Genomic DNA, 24,524 nt, shown 5'->3' with positions numbered 1-24,524 from the left:
CATTTTTCACAGATTTTCAAAACTATCTAAAATAGCAGATCTACAACCAATACATCACGACTCATTGTGAGCTTGTAGATGAGCTAGTTTTGTCATGAATACATGAGTGCCTTGAGATTTTGACTTTGGACAGTCAATCTGTTATTATGCACTGCATTTAGAATTTCATTTACATTTGACATGTTAAAATGTATTGTGATTCTGCTGTGATTCTATTCTTATTATTACATACACATTGCTGTACATTGTGGTGTGCCACCTGTCTATTCGCACTCCATCCGTTCTGCATATTTATATATCTCTGTATTAATTGTTACAGACACACATTACAAGCTGTCATAGATTTAGTTGTAGTTAGTGTTGCATTGTTAATGGAGGCCAACATTTTCTGTTACCATTCAGTTGTAGACCCAAAAAGACATTTCACTGCATCAATTGCTACATAATGTAGTTATGTACAGAAGTGCTTATGCTTTTATGTGTATGTTTCCATAACATTATAGAGAGGGTGTCCACCCTTTATACACTCTACCAAAATGACAGGAATCATTCACCAGTATCCTTCAGCTCTTTAGACTAGGCTCAGCAGACTGACACTTGCAGGTGAATCCACTCAGGGCAATCAGGGAAACCAGCGACCTGCTGACCACCACCTCCACCCGTTAAGATTAAGATGGCCGCCTTGAAATCAAAAGCTTTTCCTCTCTTCCTGTGCTAGTGTGGTAGAGATCAAGAGGATGAGAGGAGGAGATCGAGGGATGGAATGAGAAAGAGAAGAAGGATAGAGAAGGAGTGGATGATGTGAAGGGTTAACAACTACTGTACAAGGAGGAGTTTCTCAGTGACGCAAATCTAGTGAAATGAAAGTTAAACAGTGAAACTGAGGCAGAAACACAACAAGCTCTACAAAGTACAAAACATCGATCTTCAACACGACTTTTATGAACATAGTGAAAAGGTGAGTACAGCAGATAAGGACTTAATATTCAGTTACAGAGAGAACATATATTAAACTGAATCCAGGCATTGATACCTATTTTCGTTATTACTTGAAATTATCTAGGCAGTCATAGCAGCCAATTGGAATGGAATCTGCTCAAAGTAACCGACTGATATATTGATACCCAGCCCAGGCTATATCGCGTCGCTGTTGGGTGGAGTGGAAACCTGTACGTCCAAAACCTAGCTGTAGTATACAACTCTCGTAGCCTGACACTCAGCCTGAATTTTCATTTCGTTTCACTCCATTATTACATATTTTTTTAATGGGCATGGCTAGCGATTCACGGGCTGGAGCCAGGCTACAACTCTCGTAGAAGTATTTATGATTTTGACGTCTTCAATCAACGAGAGTTGTAGGGTTCACCCCCCATGGACACAGGGACTTTCAGCACTATGCCCCGTAGACACTCCAAACATGTACAAATTGAAAATGAAGGTGCTTACCCCCACGCTCCAAATGTTACATGTCGCTACGGGTTAGTAGTTTAATGTAATAATCCATATCTTTCAATAAAAAAGTGTTTTAATGCCGTCTGTGGCCGATTCTGTCGGGAAGTTCCCAATGGGCGGTAGTGACGCGCTCATCTGGAGAAACCCGGAATTACACTCAATGTAAACAGGAAGTAATGAGGGTGAAAAAAATGGCGTTTGGCCACAGACGGCATTAAAACACTTCTTTATTGAAAGATATGGATTATGACATTAAACTACTACCCCGTAGCGACATTTAACATTTGGGGCGTGGGGGTAATCACCTTTATTTTCAATTTGTACATGTTTGGAGTGTCTACGGGGTATAGTGCTGAAAGTCCCTTAGCCCCTACGGAACCTCTCCCTCCGCTATGTAGCTCCGAGATGAGGTCCCTCTTTAGTTTCTGCCGTATGCGGTCGGCATTGTCGCACATTTTCCACTTTACATGTTTCTTACCCCTTTCTGCACATCGTATCCAAAAAGTAAAGCATTTCCGCCACTCTCTCAGATGTTTTAAGTTTTAGCTGGCAATAAAATCTATCCAACGAGTTGAAGAAAGTATTTAATTTGCCTCGGTTTTCATCCGGTTCCATGTTTTTAAGACATTGCGCAAGAGTTGCGCCCGTAGAGATAACATTACAGATTCCCCTACTGGTCACATGTTGAATTGCATCTTCTAATGCAAAATATTTTGGAACCGGATGAAGGAGGCAGGGAGAGGTTCCGTAGGGGCTGAAATCATAAATACGTCTACGAGAGTTGTATACTACAGCTAGTCCAAAACCATTCCTTTAAAATTATTCATTGAAAAAAATGAAAATAGCCAATACAAGCTCACAACGCATCATATCTGGACTTGTTGAGAGCTTGTGAATCTGCTATTTTCACTCTTAGTGCGACACAAGGGCATTAATTTATAAAAACAAAACATAAAGAGTTGAAATATGGATATACAAGATTTCTACCCAGCAATGATACATAGGCTATGATTTAATCTTTTGCATTTATCCATCAAAACATTTATGTTTGCTTGCTGTGTTTATCTGACCCCAATAAAACCCTTTGGGGAAATGTTATGTAATGTTTTATTTATAATTCAGTTTACAAGAAATGCTGCTACAAGTGGGAGCTAATTATAATGCTGCATTTGAGAGAACATTTGGGAAGCAATTCTTTTTAGAAACATTTTCAGTGTTAAATGTTGGAGCTCCCTGCACTTACAGTATAGTGTTTTCGAGTTGATAAATATGATGGTTTTTATTTGTTTTAATTTTGCCTCTTTGAGCACTAATTAAGTACATCATTTATTTTGATGATTGGTACTGGTTTCTTTGTATATTTCAAGTTATTTGTCATATCTGCCCTGTGCAACTTTTGCTTACAAAACCCAAGATGCAAACTAAAATGTAATTTAGATTTATATATGCCTACTTGTTTTTGATTCAATGCCAAAAAAAGTAAATCGTTATAGCTCTTATTTTTATGGCACGTTTCATAAAACGTTCATGACCGTAACAGCCCTAATCTCATCTGTCCCAGTAGGAGGAGGTCAGTCCAGCTACGTTCCGCCGCGCCTCTGGAGTCCCAACCAGACCAAAGCCAAAAACACAATCCGTTCTCCCACCGCCAGCGGTACCCAGACTCCGTGTCCGAGAGCTTTGAGCGTCTATCCCTTAACTCCTACAATGGAGCAGGAAGAGACCGCTTGGACAAGACCTCCTCCATCAGGAGCCGCGGTAAACCCTCACATCTCCCTGACGCCTGGCATCCAGCAGCAGGTGACCACGTTCCTGACGGGCTTGGCACCAGGCGAGACGGTCGACGCCAGACACCTGACCAAGAAGCTCCATCTTCCCAAGAAGCTGGTGAACCAGGCCCTGTACTCTCTGGAACGCTCCCAGAGAGCTTTCAAACAAGGAGACCTCCCTATCCTGTGGAGCCTGCACAGGCAACCTCCCACAAACCACCAGGAGCATCCTAACTCCAGACCGGCAAGCAGCGACCTTCGTCCTGGCCAGAGCTCCGAAGACACTTGGCCGCCGAACGCAGCGAAAACCGAGACGGTCAAAGCAGAGGAACGACTCAACAAAGGAGAAGCGGAAGATTTGGACACAGATTCCACCTCTTCATCTACTTCCTGTTCTGACTCCTCCAACCCCGATCAGGAAGCGCCCCGCAGATCATCCGATCAGTCGGCCAATCGACAACTGCAACTGGCGACCGCCACCGGCCAAGACTTGCATTCCGTCCCAAGGTTATTACGATTTAAATGTTTTTGTTTTGACCGTTTTCTGGGTTTAATTATGTGAAAAGGTTTTAGTTTTGTTTTTTAAATTCGTTTTAGTGCTAGTTTTAGTTTCTTATTGACTATCATATGAGGGTAGCTTGGCTATTTTTCCACCCGACAGCTACGATATGTTTTTTTGCAAAGCCTAGTTTTTTTTGTTGTTGTAAACCATTTGTTATTTCTTTAAAAAAAAATCTGTTGTAGTTTTCATTATTTTGTTGGTTATTCATCAACTAATCTTTTTCCGTCCCTGCCTCCAGCACTTCCATCATCATGGGGGAGCAGAAGGAGCAGGTGATGCAGTACCTCCTGGAGAGCGGCGAGGCCACGGCGCTGGTCATCGCCAAGAACCTGGGCTTTAAGAACGCCAAACAGGTCAGCCCTACGTAGGCCTGTCAGGATTATTACATCATCACCTGATGGCAATTATTTTGAATAATGGTCAGAATCGTATCCATTTATAACCTGTTGGAAAAAAATGAGAATAGCCAATCTACAAGCTCACAGCGTGTCGTAGCGTGGTGCATTCTAAGCTTGTCGATAGGCAATTGTTTTGCTATTTTAGAAAATTTTTGAAAGTATAAAATTAAGGATATAGCCTGTTGGCCGTAGTACCTTATTTATTTTCATTACTGCTATCGGTCATTTCGGTGTATATTTGTACATCTGTGTACATATCTGCTCAGTGTAACCCTTGTTTACACACCCTAAAAGCCAAAAATGAATGTATTTTATTTTATTAATATGTTACAACATTCAATGCCAAAAAAACACAATTAAATCATTAATCACCACTTATTTGTACGACAATTAACCCGTCAACTAAAATGTCACGATCGCGACTAACCCCTACAGGTCAGCCCCACCCTCTACGCCCTGGAGAAGCAAGGTGACATCACCAAGAACGGCAACATGACCCCGCCCACCTGGGAGCTGTCCAGGCACCGGCGCGAGAGGATGGAGAGGAGCCTGAAGGCCTCCCAGGGCAACGCCCCCACTGCTGGGAAGGACACCTCCATCACCTTCAAGCAGCATCCACGACCACTAATGGAGCTGCAGCCACGGCCATTCATGGACGAGGTGGGTGGAGCTTCTAACTAGAGCCCGACAAACAAATGGAGTCCGCACACTGGAACAGGCTCCAGAGAGCGATCCAGTGTGCAGGATGTGCGTGCCTTTTCACTTGTATATCTCACTAAAGCCCGACCATTATTTGACTTTTTTGATTACATCGTTATTTTGTGGCCGAAGTGACCTGAATGTTTTTTTTTTACCATTTTTGACCTGGTGTCGCTATTTCATTATAGGCGAAAGTTCCCATTTTTTTCAAAAATAGCAGATCTACTAGCTCACAATGCATCACACGTAAGCTTGTGGGTCTGTTATTTTCTATTTATTTTTTTGCATAGAGCTAAAATAAAATAAACTTAAGATAATGTGTACATGTTTGCTTTAATGTTCTCAAATAGAAGCTTAAATCAAATATTTCAAGTTGTCAGTTTGTTTTGATAAGTGCTTCATAAATAAAGTTTATCATTACTTATTTTTTTGTCCCATCAGTTTTATATAAAGCGCTTTGTAACTTTGTTTTATTATAATTATTTGTCTTTCACCAGGACGACACCAAAGGTGGCCAGTGGGCCTCATGGGACGACATCCCAGAGTTCCTCAACGCCATCCGGCGGGACCCGGCCGACGAGCTGCTGGACGAGGACGGCGTGCGGGGCCGCCCGGGCACGGTGGCGGTGTCGCTGGCCGCCCCGCCCCCCTCAGAACATCTGGGCCAAGCAGCAGGAGGTGCGTCTGAAGAACCCGGTGAGCGGGCCCAAAGAGAACGCCCAGTACCTGGGACAGAACAGCGAGTTCCAGCTCCTGGACCAGTCGGGACCCTCGAACGACCCATGGTCAGTCCCGTCATCAGTTTATCGTTTCCATAAGTATGTTGCCAGACAGGACATGTTTCTGTTCACTGTTGTTCTCACCAGGGCTGGGCAATATGGACAAAATCAAATATCACTTTATTTTTTACCAAATACCTCTCTATCAACGTGAAAATAGCTGATCTACAAGCTCTGATCTATACACATCCTTGAATTCCATTCAACAATTCTAGTGAATTCTATTCAATGTTTCTACTGAATTTGTTTCAGCTGAATTCTATTCAATAGTTCAACTGAATTTAATTCAACTGAATTCTATTCAATGGTTCTACTGAATTGTATATAATCTTTCGACTAATTTCTAGTGAAGGATTCTACTAAATGATTCTACTAAATTCTATTGGAGGATTCTTCTGAATTCTAATCAATGATTCTATTGAATTCTATTCAATGGGCCTCATTCACTAAGCTTGGGTCCGCACATAATTTGTTCTTAGCCGCATATCCGCACCTCAAATAAGATATTTATGTGCCCAACATTCATCACATAAAAAAGAAAAGACAAAATATGTCTGTTAAACGATCTATTGCTTGGATGTATATTATAGAAATCGGTTGACATGCAAATTCAGCCGATTTGTATTCATTTTTAAGTTTACACATTTAGTGCTGAATTATTTGGTCCCTCAGCGTGTTTGCCAGTGTGGCTCCTATGTAGCTCTATTAATATTGACCACATCATATGAACGCAGTCTTGCCATCTGATGGGGATACAGTATGGATATACATGGTAAATGGTGCATTTATATAGCGCTTCTATCCGAAGCGTGTTGCATTGATTGTGCCATTAACCCATTCACACACACATTCATACACCGATGGCGGAGGAAACCATGCAAGGCACCAACCTGCTCATCGGGAGCAATTAGGGGTTCAGTGTCTTGCTCAAGGACACTTCGACACTAACTCTAGGGGAGCACCCCAGCCCGGGATCGAACTGGGAACCTTGCGGTTTTCCAGTCCACTCTACCCGGCCACTCTACCCCTGAGCCACTGCCGCCCATATATAGCATGGATGAAATCTAGCTGTGCACATTCCATTTCCAATTCCTTTAGGACTGTGGATAGGGGCGGCCATAGCTGGATGGTTAGTGAGCCCGCCTAGGGAGCCAGAGGCCCTGGTTGCCCCAGGTTCGATTCCAGGCCAGGTCAGCATATGTGTCGATGAAATGAAATTTGTCCCTGAGCAAGACTCTTAACCCCTAATTGCTCACAGGTTCTCATTGGAAACAAGACCGCAAGGACTTTCATGAACGACCTGTTAAAAGGAATTATCCTTATCCTTATAGGATATGTTCGTCCAAAGGACGGATTTCCTGTCAGTAATCAATAAGCTCTGATCAAAAATGATCGGATAATGGCAGATTCCAGCATCATCTTTTTACCTCGGCAAAGGTGAGCGAGCAATTTTTCAGTAGAAAGGGCTTATATAATATACAGTGATGTTGCTAGGTTTTCAATGTAATGGGTCCTGGGACCCAAGGGTGGTCTTTTAGATGGGTCCCAGGGACATTTTATGAGTCCCACCAAAATTCACACCCTACGTGGTGCCCGGTGCTTGGACCCGGTTCGGTGCCTCCAGGACGGTTTTGTCAACGGGGGGTTTTGTGTTGCCCTCAGAATCTTTTTGGGTGCCATTTTACACCACTAACATTAATCTTTAATTTTTTTTGTATCTTTAGAATAGCCAATGTATACAATATGGATAAACGGGTGAAAATGTATTAACACCTTTTGCTGGGGACCCCCTGGAACCCCCTCAAGGACCACTGGTTGAGAACCACTGATTTAAGGGAAATGCTGTAATGACAATACAGGGGCACTTCTATAACTTATCCATTAATTTAGATTAAATGGAGTAGAGCAGGGGTCTTCAACAAGGGGCCTTCAGAGTTACTACAGGGGGTTCGCCAAATCATTGTGTGATATGATTTTGAGGGACTCCCTTGCCAAAATACACTGAGCAATGCATATGATCAACACAGGATTACGCTTGTGACCTGCAAACAAAAATGAGACACAACTTTGATCCACACAAATCAAGGCTCTGCACTCCCTTTCTTGAATCGCACCTCAGTATTGTCTTATGCAATATACACAACCCTTGGCACGCAAATAATGTTGGGAATTAACAACCTGGTTAGTGAATGAGGCCCAACGAATCCACTGACTTCTATCTAATGATTCCGCTGAATTCTCTCCCATCAGGTTCCCCATGCAGGTGATGTTGTGTTGGATGGGAGGCTGTTCCCTGTTGCCGAGGGAACCAGTAAGAAGGTGGCCAAGAATGACGCGGCCGCGGCAATGCTCCGCATCCTGGTCGGTGAGAACATGAAGCCGGGGGCCGGAGCAGAGGAGGGCCAGGACCCCGCCATGGAGGAAGTGACCAACCCTACACCCGAGAATGCGGTGAGGATCTGACCCTAGAATAGTGACTTTACAACAATGTCTGTGATAGTGAGAGAACGGTGTAAGATGAGCCACTTTTCACTTAAGTTGTCCTGGAAGCAAGGCAAAATGAGTCAGTTGAAATTATGAGTAGGCATCTATGACAAAGGGCCATAAACACCGTGGCTCAACTTGCCCCAGGTTAGGGGTACATTGATCCAAGTCAAGGGGTATGTTGACCCACATGATTTTTTTTTTTTTTTTAAGTTTAAACTTTAGCAAATAATGTGTACACTTATCAAAAATAATGTAATAACACATTTCCCTTTTGCAAATAGTCTTATTTCTTTTCTTAACGGTTATTTAAAGCCAATTGAATAAAGTTTGTTCAGAATATTTACAATTGTTAGTACAATATTGCAAACTTCTCTTAAATGAGTATATTCATCCAAATTAAAGGTCATTCAGCATAATTTGTGTAGCAAAGACATAATACACAATATGAATAGTGATTATAATAACAATTGGCTCAATTTGCCCCTGGGCATTTGGTTCATTTTACCCTACAGCCACCATTTTAGACAACATTGGCTAGAATAATACTTGAGACAATTTATTTGCTAAATGTTTCACATGGTTTTATCCATTTGCAAATCACCAACATGTATGATATACATTTTTAGACCTGGGTAAATTTGCTTTGATATATAACAGTCATTCTACCTGACGTGTAGAAATCGTACTTTGACCGGCAGAAAACTGTTTTTATTTTACTTTCCCCATGTGCTTCTCAATTTCACAGCCAGATGTAAATTATGGATGTTTACTAAAGTTAAGGTCACATGACAAGTTTTCTAGATAAAGGGGATGGATCAACTTACCCACTTGCTCATCTTACCCCGTTCTCCCTTACTGTACATACATTTCAGGCGTTCCAAATACACAGCCATAGATCGGTGATATGCCCGTCCGGATAGCAGCCTGATCTTTGCGGCATAAAACTTCACAGCGCTGCGTGTGTACTCTCCTAATAATTAGTTCCTGCGACTTGGAGTCAGATATTGTCCTATTGCACAACTTAATTATTGGGTGAGTACACACGCAGCGCGAAAAAGATTAATGCCACGAAGGTCAGGCAGGCTGCTACCCAGGCGGGCATAGGTGCGATCTATGGCTGTGTATTTGGAATACATGAAATGTATGTAATATCACAGACATTCACAAGGCTAGAAATTCCCCAGTCTAATGTTTCAAATCAATTAGTATGGTTTCCAGGGAGTACAGTAGTAGCATGTAGTATGTCCTTGTCAACATGATTGTGCTCTATTGCAGATCTAATAATAACTATGAGAAGTTATTATTCTATTTATTTCTTTTCAGTGTGTAGACACGGCCTCTGCCAGCATTCTCCTGTCTGAAGAGCAGTTCCTGTGTTCTATCTGTCTGGATGTGTTCACTGATCCAGTCAGCACTCCATGTGGACACAACTACTGCAAAACCTGCATCACACATTACTGGGACACTAGTAATGTGTGTAAGTGTCCACTGTGTCAAACAATCTTCTGTAAGAGACCAGACATCCTTGTCAATACTTTGATTTCTGAGATGGCTGATCAGTTCAGGAAATTCAAGCACTCCAAGCAGCTGAACAAAACTTGCAGCACAAACCAAGAACCTGCTGAAACAGATGAAGTGTCCTGTGACGTCTGTACTGAGACCAAGCTCAAAGCCTTGAAGTCTTGCCTGGTGTGTCTGATCTCCTACTGTGAGACTCACCTGGAGCCTCATCAGAGAGTCGCAGCTTTAAAACGACACAAACTAATCAACCCTGTAAAGAACCTGGAAGACATTATTTGTAAGAAACATGACAAACCTCTGGAGCTGTTCTGTAAGACTGACAACATGTGTGTTTGTCAGATCTGCACACAGTTAGACCACAAGTTACATCAAATTGTATCTCTGAAAGAGGCATATGAAGGAAAGAAGGCTGAGCTGGTAAAGACTGAGGCTGAAGTTCAGCAGATGATCCAGGAGAGACAAGAGAAGATTCAAGATGTCACACACTCAGTAGAACTCAGTAAGAAAGATGCAGACAGGGAGATAGCAGACAGTGTGCAGGTCTTCACTGCTCTGATCAGCTGTATTCAGAGAAGCCAGGCTGAGCTCATTGATGTGATTGAAGAGAAGCAGAAAACAACAGAGAAACAGGCTGAAGGCTTCATCAAAGATCTGCAACAAGAAATCACTGAGTTAAAGAAGAGAAGCTCTGAGCTGAAGCAGCTCTCACACACTGAAGACCACCTCCACTTCCTCCACAACTTCCACAACTTCCCATCCATCAGCACTCCTCCACCCATCCAGGTCAATGTCCATCAGTCTTCATTTGTGGAGACTACGAGGACCGCTCTGAAGACACTCGGTCAAGAGATGGAGAAGAGGCTGCGTGATGCTGAGCTGAGGAGGATCCAACAATATGCAGTGGATGTAACTCTGGACCCTGATACAGCACATCCCAATCTCATCCTGTCTGAGGATGGAAAACAAGTGAGTGTTGGAAAAGTAAAGAAGAATCTCCCAAACAACAAAGAGAGATTCTCTGAACATACACGTGTCTTAGGAAAACAAAGCTTCTCCTCAGGAAGGTTTTACTATGAGGTTCAGGTTAAAGGGCTCACTGGTTGGACTGCAGGCGTTGCCAGAGAGTCAATCAACAGGAAACAACCAATCGCACAGAGTCCCAACAATGGTTACTGGTCCGTAGGGTTTAGGAATGGAAATGAGTACAAGGCTCTTACTGATCCTCTTCTCCCCCTCCCTGTAACAGAGAAGGTCCAGACAGTGGGAGTGTTTGTGGATTATGAGGAGGGTCTGGTCTCCTTTTATGATGTGGAGACCAGAGTTCATCTCTACTCTTTCACTGGCTGCACCTTCACTGACAAACTCTATCCAATCCTTAATCTAAATCTCAGCGGTGGTAAAAACTCTGCTCCTCTGATTATCACGCCTGTCAATCACACAGATTAGACTACTTTAATCCTCACTCAGTTTTCAATTAAGACAACACATGTGTATATTGAAGGGTTCATTTAGTTGTCATTTTAAATCCAGCCATTTAACTGTTGTTCAACAGATGAATTCTAATGAAAAACATGACGTACATTTTGCATTTCTGATGTATAACTACAGACTAATAAATTAGTTCTCTGATTAAACATGTTTATATAACCACTGAAACCCTAGTTTATACTTCAGCTATCCAAAAATAGCTGATCCACAAGCTCACAACAATTGGCACTGTGACAGTTTTTGAGCTTGTATATATGCAAAGTTCTGGACATGGCACCCCCACAATAGACCTGTAAATAGAAACTCTAGGGTTAAAGTGATCAAAATGTATTTCATGTTTGTAAGACTGTTGAAATCTAAGTCTACATTTATTTCTTGGTACAATGACTTAATTATATATTTTATTTTATGTTGTTCAAGTCAACATTTTTGTTAATGTGCAGAAATAACAATATTTTATTGTCAGTCTTACTTTAATGTAATTACTGTAGGAGAGTTAAATGAAACTAGGAATGCAATGATGCTGATATTAATGATTGGTTCTCTTATGAAGCTGCATGTTATCAATTATAGAAGACGAAAATGTGATTCTTTAATAGAAATCACTCTATAATTCTGTGCAAATGCTTGTGAACTGCTTGACTTTTACTCACTTTGTGCGAGAGCAAGAATAAAAAAAACTTTAATGAATGACACTCATTGGTATTGTATTTTTATTCTTAGGGTGTAGTATGTAAATGTAAACATCTGGTCTGAAGCAGTGGTTCCAAAACATTTTGGCTCGAGACCCAAAAGAGAAATTTTATGTCTCCCAGGGACCTGCTAGTGAAAATTGCCGATCTACAAGCTGTGAGCTTGTAGATCTGCTATTTTCATTACTTCTTAACATAAGACTCTGTATGAGAATGACTATTCTCTCCACTGTTGTGTTAAGTGTGTCGATTTGGCACTGTAATCAAATTTAATTGAATTGTCTCCTCAACTACAGTAACATGTCAGGAGGGTCAGGAGTGACTTCTGCATCAAACTAGGAATTCTAACTGAAAACAGTTTAACAGTGACATCTAGTGTTGTCTTTATGTATAACATACCTAAAAAGAGTAGGTTGAGAGATAAGTCCAATACATTTTTCAACAAGATATAAGCTAGAATGTGCTCTACCAAACGCTTTTAGGCAGGACATTGAAGGGCTCCTGTAGTAATATTATGTGGGGTTGTGTTTTATATTCATTTATTTTGCCAGTTTGGTATTTCTACTGAATGTATCATGTCTATGTTGTTTAATATCAATGTTTAGATTAGTTCCACATGTGTCTACTACAAAGTGTGTGACAGGGATGTCATGACGACACTGACCATGATACATGATAGCCTACTGACATGATACTGACCATGACACTGACATGATATTGACCATTACACTGACCATGATATTGACATGATACTAACCATGATACTGACCATGTTATTGACCATGACACTGCCCATGATACTGATCAGTGGTTCCAAATTAATATGTAACTGGTCCCAAAGTAATACTGACCATGACACTGACCATGATACTGACATGATGCTGACATGATGACCATTTTACTGACACGAAACTGACTATGATACTGACATGATCACCATGATACTAACATGATACTGACATGATACTGACCATGATTATCTCACATTTTTCACAGATTTTCAAAACTAGCTAAAATAGCAGATCTACAACCAATACATCATGACTCATTGTGAGCTTGTAGATCAGCTAGTTTTGTCATGAATACATGAGTGCCTTGAGATTTTGACTTTTGACAGTCAATCTGTTATTTTGCACTGCATTTAGAATTTCATTTACATTTGACATGTTAAAATGTATTGTGATTCTGTTGTGATCCTATTATTATCATTATTACATACACATTGCTGTACATTGTGGTGTGCCAGCTGTCTATTCGCACTCCATCCGTTCTGCATATTTCTATATCTCTGTGTTAATTGTTACAGACACACATTACAAGCTGTCATAGATTTAGTTGTAGTTAGTGTTGCATTGTTAATGGAGGCCAACATTATCTGTTACCATTAAGTTGTACACCCAAAAAGACATTTGACACGCATATATGATTTAGGTCCATATAGTATATACTGTATATGAATGTTCTGTATTGTTTATCACTGGTTGTGAAACACAATGTTTACTGTTCTGTGTTACTGAAGCCATCAGGTGTGATTTATTAAATATTATCTCACACAATTATGCTATTGTTCATGTTTGGGTTCAGATGATCTTCTACACTGTTCATGTTTTTACCTTCAGCATTGTGATATACCTTTTCCTGGTTTTAATCACTTAGCCATATTTTATACTTTTTTATACTTTCTTTTACAAGATGCAATGCGTTGTGAGCTTGTATTTTTGAAAATTAAAATAAATGATATGGACAAAGTATTTAGTACTGAAGGTATTTGGTCCAAAATATTGTGATATTTTGGTTTTTCATATCGCCCAGCCCTCATTTATGTCAGTTTGTCATTTTTCCATGGATGTTCAATATGCTTAACTCCTGTAATGTGTTGTCTCCGCCAAGCCGAAAGGCATGGCGAGAGAGTATGTTTTGCCCCCTGTCCGTCCGTCGGTGTGTCCGTCCTTCTGTCTGCGAGCAGCTAATCTCCGCCACCGTTGGCCTGGTCGCTGTGAAACTGTACACACTCACTCCCTGGATACCACAGCAGAACCTCTGCCCCACATTTTTTAGATCAGCCTGTCATAGCGCCACCATGAGGCTGTCTTTTGCAAAACACATTTTTGGATATTACTCCTACAGATTTTGTCCAAAAAACACACAAATCGGTACACAGTATCTCTATAGCCATGTGATCAACACAGATCTGTCCGATTTTCCATATTCCATCCTGATTGGCTAAGATTGCCTACCAAAGTTTGCAGGATTGGTTCATTTTGAACAAAATGCCTCAAATCATGAACGCAGCATGCGATTTCCGTGAAATTTTCCACGTAGATTCCCACTTGGCCCAGGAAGAAATGCCACTTGAAAACTTTCAAATCAGCTTCATGGTGGCGATATAACAGGCCGATTCACGTTTTTAGCTATAACTGCACCGATCTGTGTGAAACTTTGCACGCACACTCCCTAGAGGCCAAGGAAAAACCTTTGCCCTGCATTTCTCACATTGGCCTGTTATAGCGCCACCAGCAGGTCTAATTTAGCAAACCACATTTTTGGAACAAAATGCCTCAAATCATGAATGCAGTGTCCAATTGCCATGCAAGGCCTCAGAAGAAATGGCACCCTTTTCACATTGGCCTATTATAGCGCCACCAGTAGGCCATAATAACCTACTGACCTGGCGGAGACTTGTGCTCCGATGAGCACTTTTTCTAGTTGTGTCTGACTCAGACATGGATGTTTTAAAATGTAAATTATTTGAAACTCTGTGTCTTTGCAGCTCTGTTAAATCATGTTGTTATGTTGACCTACTGCAGTGCTTATTATGTTTATGTTTCCATAACATTATACCTTCTGGTTTCAGCCCTCTACACTTGATTGATTGATTGATGTACTTTATTTAGTAAGACATGAGAACAGTACATGACAGTACATAACAGTACATGGAAGTACAAATTCGCAATACAAGGTCTACTAAACTGGATATCTCATTAAGCACTTAGCTTGTTTAAGATGAGATCCCCATGCACACAAATCATGTTGACATATAAGAGACAGACAGATATACACACTACTATACAGAATGTCATACAATCAGTTTACAGGTTACTGGTATGAAGGGTGAAAAATATGTACAAAAAAGAAAGAGAGGGGGGGTAGGTTAGGTTAGGACATGGGGTAGGTTAGGACTTGGACAGGGGCCATTTTTGAATTGCAGCCTCCTGAAGGTGTATCTTTAGGGCATTTTTGAAAGTGAGTAGGGTTTTACACTCCTTTACTCTTTTTGGTAGGGCATTCCACATTTTAGATGAATAGCATGAGAAAGAGTTCATTCCCTTTGTTGTGCCAAATCTGGGTTGAACATGGTTTGTGGAGCTGCCTCTGGTGTTATGATCATGGACTTGATTAACATTTTGGAAGTATTTTGACAAATACAGGGGGATCCCAATGTTGTGGTGTATCTTGAAGACCAGGCCCATAGCAAGTTGCTGTACTCTGTCCTCAACCCTAAGCCATCCAAGCCTAGTAAAATGATCAGGGGTTAGATGGGTTTTGTAATTGAGGCCAAGAAGTAGCCTTACAAGTTACACTCCTACCAGCAACACTCCTACCAGAATGACAGGAATCAGGCTATCCTTCAGCTCTTTAAACCAGGCTCAGCTGACACCCGCAGGTGAATCCACTCAGGCGTCAATCAGGGAGGGGAACCAGAAACCTACTGATTCCCAGAAAAACGATTTACCCAGGACAAACAATAGAAAAGCAACAGGCCAGTGGAACTAACTTCGAAGTGGTAGAGATTAGAGAACAATTGAGAAGAGGAGATGGATGGAATGAGAAAGAGACGAAGGACAGAGTGGAATGGAGAATGTGAAGGGTTAACGTTGACTACTGTACAAGGAGGAGTTTCTCAGTGACGCAAATCTAGTGAAATGAAAGTTAAACAGTGAAACTGAGGCAGCAACACAACAAGCTCTACAAAACATTCATTCAACACGACTTTTATGAACATAGTGAAAAGGTGAGTGCAGCAGGTTTAATATTAAAGGAGCTACACCATGAATTTAAAAAATAATAATAATATTTGATATCATATTGTTTATGTCCCTCAAACGTTTTTCAAAAGGTTTGAGCCTAAATCAAGCCTCAGATATACTCATTCCAACTAACTTCTCTCTGGCTTATAAAGCACTTTCACCTGCAATACCACATTGTCCTGTTTGGCACGGGGCGCTACTGAGCCAGTTTGTATGCATGTCATGTCCTGGTTCTGTGTGGAAAAAGTAAAAAAAAAAAATAAGAAAAAAATTAAAAAAAAATAAAAATGGAAGAAATTTATTTTTATTTTTTTTTGGATTTTTTTTTTTTGGTTAGAACTGAAAAACGGGAGGAATTGTTCCCAGACGTGACGTAGGGTGGGGGAACAAATCTGACGGACTGTTTTCAGACCAATTTACATGAAAACCACAGATAGCCTATGAAAGCCTGCATGCTCGAAGTCGGGTATTTGTTGGAACAGAAGAGAGGTGGGGGAGACCAAAAACACACAAAAATGAAGAAAAAGTTAAAATTCATGGTGTAGACCCTTTAAGTAACTCTGAGATTTAAGTTGTAACTTTATCCAGAGTCAGACTATCCTTGGATCAAGACTATCATGGCTGTATCTATGATAGACAGTATAGGTCTCTACCCCTAATAGTCACTGGACATCTGCGCGCAAAGACCGTACTTCTCCGTACATGTACAAAAAAAACATATAAAGTGCTGATCCTATAGACCCGGATGTTAACTCGACAGTGAACCTGTGTTCACTATATTAGTCCGTATTTTTCAATAGATACGTATGAGTTTTAATCCCGTCTGTGTCGGATTCTGTCGGAAGTTCCCTGTATTCCTCAATGGGTGGTAGTGGCGGGGCGCATCAGGTGAAAGCCGGTATTACACTCTGTAAACAGGATGTAAACGAGGAAATAAAATGGCGTTCAGGCACAGACGGGATTAAAACACTTCTTTGTTGAAAAATAGGTATTACTACAGCAAACAAAGATTCCGAATGCTGAGTTAACATCCGTGAGTACCGGGTAAGCACTTTGAATTTTGCATTTGTACACTGACAACTGAGGGGGTAAAGACCAAGACTATCATAGATATATCAGAATCAATAAAATGCATGATCCAAGGCTATATCCAGACATGATCTTCCCCCATTTTTAATAGTCCTTGTAATTCTCCAGTTTAATGTTTCAGTTGGTATGGTTTCCAGTAAGTAGTAGCCTGTAGTATACAACGTTATTTTAGCCATTCCTGATCAGATTCATAACTATTGAGTGAGAAGTAATTATTGTTTTTATTTATTTTCAGTGTGTAGACATGGCCTCTGCCAGCATTCTCCTGTCTGAAGAGCAGTTCCTGTGTTCTATCTGTCTGGATGTGTTCACTGATCCAGTCACCACTCCATGTGGACACAACTACTGCAAAACCTGCATCACACATTACTGGGACACTAGTGATGTGTTTCAGTGTCCACTATGTCAAACAATCTTCTGTAAGAGACCAGGCGTCCTTGTCAACACTTTCATCTCAGAGATGGCTGATCAGTTCAGGAAATCCAAGCAGCTGAACAAAACTTCCAGCATAAACCAAGAACCTGCTGAACCAGATGAAGTCTCCTGTGACGTCTGTACTGAGACCAAGCTCAAAGCCTTGAAGTCCTGCCTGGTGTGTCTGATCTCCTACTGTGAGACTCACCTGGAGCCTCATCAGAGAGTCTCAGCATTAAAACGACACAAACTAATCGACCCTGTAAAGAACCTGGAGGGCATTATGTGTAAGAAACATGACAAACCTCTGGAGCTGTTCTGTAAGACTGACAACATGTGTGTTTGTCAGTTTTGTACTGAGACAGCACACAAGTTACATCAAATTGTATCTCTGGAAGAGGCATATGAAGGAAAGAAGGCTGAGCTGGGAAAGACAGAGGCTGATGTTAAGCAGATGATCCAGGAGAGACAAGAGAAGATTCAGGAGGTCACACACTCAGTAAAACTCAGTAAGAAAGATGCAGACAGAGAGATAGCAGACAGTGTGCAGGTCTTCACTGCTCTCATCAGCTGTATTCAGAGAAGCCAGGCAGACCTCATTAATGTGATTGAAGAGAAACAGAAAACAACAGAGACACAGGCTGAAGGCTTCATCAAAGATCTGCAACAAGAAATCACTGATTTAAAGAAGAGAAGCTCTGAGTTGAAGCAGCTCTCACACATTGAAGACCACCTCCACTTCCTCCAGAACTTCCCATCTATCAACACCCCTCCACCCACCAAGGACTGGTCAAAGGTCAGCCTCCATCCATCTTCATGTGTGAGAGCTGTGAGGACAGCTGTGGCTCAGCTGGAGAAGGCACTCAGTCAAGAGATGGAGAAGAAGCTACGTGATGATGAGCTGAAGAGGATCCAACAATATGCAGTGGATGTGACTCTGGATCCTGATACAGCACACTGTGAACTCATCCTGTCTGAGGATGGAAAACAAGTGAGCCTTGGAAACATAAAGAAGAATCTCCCAGACAACAAAGAGAGATTCTCAAAATGTATACGTGTTTTAGGAAAACAAAGCTTCTCCTCAGGAAGGTTTTACTATGAGGTTCAGGTTAAAGGGAAGACTTGTTGGATTGTAGGAGTTGCCAGAGAGTCCATCAACAGAAAGGACTCAATCACACAGAGTCCCAACGAGGGTTACTGGTCTATATGGTTGAATAAAAATGAGTACAAGGCTCTTGCTGGCCCTTATGTCCTCCTCCCTGTAAGAGAAGAGGTCCAGAAAGTGGGAGTGTTTGTGGATTATGAGGAGGGTCTGGTCTCCTTTTATGATGTGGAGACCAGAGTTCATCTCTACTCTTTCACTGGCTGCACCTTCACTGACAAACTCTATCCAATTGTTAGTCCATGTTACAATGAGGATGGTAAGAACTCTGCTCCTCTGATCATCTCTCCTGTCAGTCACACAGATTAGACTAATATAATCCTCAATTAAAACAACACATGTGTATTTTGAAGGGATAATTTAACTCATTTCAAACAAGCCATTTAAAACTGTTGCACCTAACAGATGTATTCTATTGAAACACAAGACATTCATTTTACATGTGTGATGTATAACTACAGACTAATTATGGTAAATTAGTTCTCCGATTAAACATGTGTTTATATTAACCACTGAAACCCTAGTTTGTACTTAAGCTACTCAAAAATATCAGATCCATAAGCTCGCAACATTTTGCATCGTGACACGTTGTGAGCTTGTATATATGCTATTATCTGAAGAAAACATTTTTTTTTGTTTAGTTTAGAGTTAAACATTTTTGACAAGGCCAAAAATAGAAATGCCAGCGTTAACGTGGTTAAAATGTATTTCCTGTCCGCAAGACTGTTGAAATCCAGTCTATATTTTTTTCTTGGTACTTAAATTGTATATTTTACAATATTTTACTTATATTTCTTTAAGTAAAGATTGTTGTTAATGTGCAGAGATACATCTAACAGGAATAACAATATTTTATTGTCAGTCTTGTATACTGTAATTACTGTTATGTAGAATAGTTAATTGAAAATAGTAATGCAATGATTCTGATGTAAATTATTGGTCCTTTTTTAAGTTAAATGTTATCAATTATAGATGGAAATGTGATTATCTAATATAAATCACTAATTGTAATTATGTGCAAATGCCTGTGAACTGCTTGAATTTTACTCACTTTGTAGTACAAAAATAAATAAACTTTAATGAATGACATTCAATAGTATATATATTTTTTATTCTTATGGTGTAGTATGTAAATGTATAACTTTTATCTTGTTATAAACATCTGGTCTGAAGTAGTGGTTCCAAAACAACAATTGCATTTTTTTTTATTTCATGAATTTCTGTAAAATAAAAGTTTGAATTTCTATACAATCACAACACGTAGCATTGCAACATATTTTGAGCTTGTAGATCGGCTATTTTCAAACGGCCAATGTATATACATGGTTGAGTGGTTAAACTGATTGTGATGCTTGCCACAAACTGTTCATATTACAACGGCAAGGAGGCCTACTGTAGTATCAAGGGCCAGACCACATGTTGTGAGCTTGTAGATTGGCTATTTTCAAATAGCCTATGGTATAAAATAGGGCTAAAGTGGTTAATGTATGTTTTATAATATAATACATGTAATTTAAATCTGCAAAGTAACTAGTAACTAAAGTTTTCAAATAATTGTAGTGGAGTACAAGTACAATATTTGCCTATGTAGTGGGGTAAAAGTATTGAAAATTGGAAATACTCCAGTAAAGTAGAAAATACCTCAAATTGTACTTAAGTACTGTACTGTACTTAGTTACTTTACACCACTGCATGTCATATACTGTTCAGCTGGATTATGTGTGTATAGTGTATATAAATATTATATGTTGCCTATCACTGACATGTTTCTATTGACTGTTTGACTTCCTTCCTCCTTGCTCTCCCTGTCCCTTCCTCTTCTTTTCTTCTTCTTTTCCTGAAAACAACAGAAACGATGGAGCTTGCACAAAAACACATTTCACCCACTTCCTTACACCTGTAATCTGTGATGTGACAATAAAGTTGATTCTGTTTCTGATAATACTAACACATTTCGCTTGGAATCCAAGTTGGAACCCCTTCAAGGACCCCCGTGGGTCCCCGGACCCCACTTTGAGAACCACTGCCCTAAAGGTCAGATACATGGTGTGAAGACACAATGACAGCCTCCAGTGTAAACAGCAAGTGTGATATAAAACAATATCTGAAGGACTTTGATCAAAGGTGTGGTTGATAACCAAAAGTTTAAAGTGGTATGCTTGTATAACCACAGAGGAAATATAGGACTACCATAGTTTGAGAACTCTTCAGCTCTTCTCAGTCAACATTACATCCACCTCATAGGCAATAATTCAATAGAGATAGATTATACATGTTATGATATGAATTTAATTTGTTTTATTCTGCACCATTGAACCTGCTCACAGCACGAAAATGAGTCCAGTGAATAATTAACTTTTACGAGGAGTGAAGCAATGGTGACTTCAGTGATGTTTTACACCCACAAGTAAAATACAGCACAGCAGTGTGACAGCTGAGATCATATTGTCTATAAAGACCTCATATCAACAGGATTTTATCATTAACAGAGAAGAAGACTTAAGGACATAGACAGGTGAGCATGGTATAACTATTATTTAATAAACAACAATAACGTAAGTGCCTGAATTTCCACTGTTCTTCTATTTGTCTGAATTGCGTGTTTCAATTAATTAATGTTTGAGTCTAATGGGCCGTTTACACTTGACTCTACCCATTAAAATATGGCCACCCTGAAATGAAAAGCTTTTCCTCTCTTCCTAACATGGTAGAGATCAAGAGGATGAGAGGATGAGAGGGATGGAAGGAGAAAGAGACGAAGGACAGAGAGGAGTGGAGAATGTGAAGGGTTAACGACTACTGTACAAGGAGGAGTTTCTCAGTGACGCAAATCTAGTGAAATGAAAGTTAAACAGTGAAACTGAGACAGCCACACAACTAGCTCTACAACACATTCAACACAACTTTTACGAACATAAGTGAAAAGGTGAGTACAGCAGATAAGGACTTAATAATTATTCAGTAACCGAGAATTAAGTTGTAACTTTATCCAGACACGATCTTCTCATATTATAATATTCCTTGAAATGTCCCAGTTTAATGTTTCAGTTCGTATGGTTTCTAGGAAGTGCAGTAGCCTGGAGTGTATCATTGTCAACATTATTGTGCTCTATTCCCGATCAGATTCATAACTATTGAGCTGTGAGAAGTTATTATTGTTTTTATTTATTTTCAGTCTGTAGACATGGCCTCTGCCAGCATTCTCCTGTCTGAAGAGCAGTTCCTGTGTTCTATCTGTCTGGATGTGTTCACTGATCCAGTCAGCACTCCATGTGGACACAACTACTGCAAAACCTGCATCACACATTACTGGGACACTAGTGATGTGTGTCAGTGTCCACTGTGTCAAACAATCTTCTGTAAGAGACCAGACGTCCTTGTCAATACTTTCATTTCTGAGATGGCTGATCAGTTCAGGAAATCCAAGAAGCTGAACAAAACTTCCAGCACAAACAAAGAACCTGCTGAACCTGATGAAGTGTCCTGTGATGTCTGTACTGAGACCAAGATCAAAGCCTTGAAGTCCTGCCTGGTGTGTCTGATCTCCTACTGTGAGACTCACCTGGAGCCTCATCAGAGAGTCTCAGCATTAAAACGACACAAACTAATCAACCCTGTACAGAACCTGGAAGACTTTATTTGTAAGAAACATGACAAACCTCTGGAGCTGTTCTGTAAGACTGACAACATGTGTGTTTGTCAGATCTGCACAAAGTCAGACCACAAGTTACATCAAATTGTATCTCTGGAAGAGGCATATGAAGGAAAGAAGGCTGAGCTGGGAAAGACAGAGGCTGATGTTAAGCAGATGATCCAGGAGAGACAAGTGAAGATTCAAGAGGTCACACACTCAATAGAACTCAGTAAGAACGATGCAGACAGAGAGATAGCAAACAGTGTGCAGGTCTTCACTGCTCTAATCAGCTGTATTCAGAGAAGCCAGGTTGAGCTCATTGATGTGATTGAAGAAAAGCAGAAAACAACAGAGAAACAGGCTGAAGGCTTCATCAAAGATCTGCAACAAGAAATCACTGAGTTAAAGAAGAGAAGCTCTGAGCTGAAGCAGCTCTCATACACTGAAGACCACCTCCGCTTCCTCCAGAACCTCCCATCCATCAACACCCCTCCACCCACCCAGGTCAATGTCCATCAGTCTTCATTTGTGGAGTCTGTGAGGACAGCTCTGAAGACACTCAGTCAAGAGATGGAGAAGAAGCTACTTGATGCTGTGCTGAGGATGATCCAACAATATGTAGTGGATGTGACTCTGGACCCTGATACAGCACATCCCAATCTCATCCTGTCTGAGGATGGAAAACAAGTGAGTCATGGAAACATAAGGAAGAATCTCCCAAACAACAAAGAGAGATTCTTCTCTGAACGTACACGTGTTTTAGGAAAACAAAGCTTCTCCTCAGGAAGGTTTTACTATGAGGTTCAGGTTAAAGGGAAGACATATTGGAATGTAGGAGTGGCCAGAGGGTCCATCAACAGGAAACAACCAATCGATCTGAGTCCAAACAACGGTTACTGGACTTTAGATTTGAGGAATGGAAATGAGTACAGGGCTCTTGCTGACCCTCCTGTCCGCCTCCCTGTAACAGAGAAGGTCCAGACAGTGGGAGTGTTTGTGGATTATGAGGAGGGTCTGGTCTCCTTTTATGATGTGGAGACCAGAGTTCATCTCTACTCTTTCACTGGCTGCACCTTCAATGACAAACTCTATCCAATCCTTAATCCAATTGTCAACGATGAAGGTAAAAACTCTGTTCCTCTGATCATCTCTCCTGTCAATCACACAGATTAGACTAATTTAATCCTCAATCAGTTTTCAATGAAGACAACAAAATGTGTATTTTGAAGGGTTAATTTAACTGTCATTTCAAATCAAGCCATTTAACTGTTGTTCCTAACAGATGCATTCTACTGAAAAACAAGACACTAATTTAACATTTGTGATGTATAGCTACAGACTAATTATGGTACATTAGTTCTCCATTGAAAATAGTGTTTATATTAACCACTGAAACCTTAGTTTATACTTCAGCTATTTAAAAATATCAGATCCACAAGCTCGCAACATTTTGCATCGTGACACTTTGTGAGCTTTTAGATATGCTATTTTCTGGTGGAAAGAAATGGGTTATTTTTGTTTTTTGTCTCTTTACATTTTTGAAAAAGAGTTAAACATCTTTCCTTATAATGACATGGCCAAAATAGAAACACCAGGGTTAATGTGGTTAAAATGGATTTCCTGTCTGTTAAAACTGTTGAAATCTAGTCTACATTTATTTTTTGGTACAATGACTTAATTGTATATTTTATTTTATGCCGTTCAAGTCAACATGTTAGTTAATCAATGTACAGGAATCTAACAGGAATAACAATATTTTATTGTCATACTTGTACTTTAATGTATTTACTGTAGAATAGTTAATTGAAACTAGGAATGCAATGATTCTGATGTTACTGATTGGTTATTTAATGAAGCTGCATGTTATTATCAATTATAGAAGATGAAAATGTGATTATTTAATAGAAATTACTAATTATGATTCTGTGCAATTGCCTCTGAACTGCTTGAATTGTATACACTTTGTAGTGCAAAAATAAATACACTTTAATGAATGACATTCAATGGTGTTTTTCTTTTTCTTTTTTCTTGGGGTGTAGTATGTAAATGTATACCTTTCATCAACTTATAAACATCTGGTCTGATGCAGTGGTTCCAAAACAATTTGGCTCCAAAAAGAGACCTGCTACTAGTGAAAATAGCCGATCTACAAGCTGTGAGCTTGTAGATCTGCTATGTTCACGAGTGACTATTCATTGTAATGTGTCGGGACAACTTGTTGTGATTTGGCACTGTAATACAATTTTATTGAATGTCTCCTCAGCTGCAGTATAGACATGTTGTAGAATTCTGTACAAGATCTAATAAAGCATTGGGCGTCCCTGGTACAAAATCTTTTCAAATGAGTGTG

General features: G+C 40.2%; 1 protein-coding gene across 6 annotated transcripts; it reads left to right on the top strand.

Annotated features, from left to right (window-relative positions):
* The first annotated feature begins 845 nt into the window (after positions 1–845).
* LOC311063402 (uncharacterized protein) lies at positions 846–23,668 on the top strand. Of its 6 annotated transcripts, none has more exons than XM_084082829.1 (8): positions 846–958; positions 3,017–3,728; positions 4,022–4,136; positions 4,617–4,841; positions 5,378–5,665; positions 7,910–8,110; positions 17,200–18,174; positions 22,679–23,668. In XM_084082829.1, the coding sequence occupies exons 2-8, from the start codon at positions 3,160–3,162 to the stop codon at positions 23,345–23,347; spliced, it is 3,042 nt and encodes a 1,013-aa protein (XP_083938955.1). In that variant the 5' UTR covers positions 846–958; positions 3,017–3,159; the 3' UTR covers positions 23,348–23,668. The 6 variants fall into 6 exon arrangements, with proteins under 6 accessions (XP_083938955.1, XP_083938952.1, XP_083938954.1 ...); XM_084082831.1 differs by lacking the exon at positions 22,679–23,668 and having other exon boundaries at positions 875–958; positions 3,017–3,049; positions 3,435–3,728; positions 17,200–19,116; XM_084082830.1 differs by lacking the exon at positions 22,679–23,668 and having other exon boundaries at positions 875–958; positions 3,014–3,049; positions 3,435–3,728; positions 17,200–19,116.
* Positions 23,669–24,524: the final 856 nt, after the last annotated feature.

The sequence above is a fragment of the Gymnoscopelus microlampas genome (assembly GCF_963454915.1).
Source record: "Gymnoscopelus microlampas genome assembly, chromosome: 16".
Taxonomy (NCBI): domain Eukaryota; kingdom Metazoa; phylum Chordata; class Actinopteri; order Myctophiformes; family Myctophidae; genus Gymnoscopelus; species Gymnoscopelus microlampas.
Note: the sequence above shows the minus strand (reverse complement) of the source record. Positions and strands in the feature narration are given on the sequence as shown.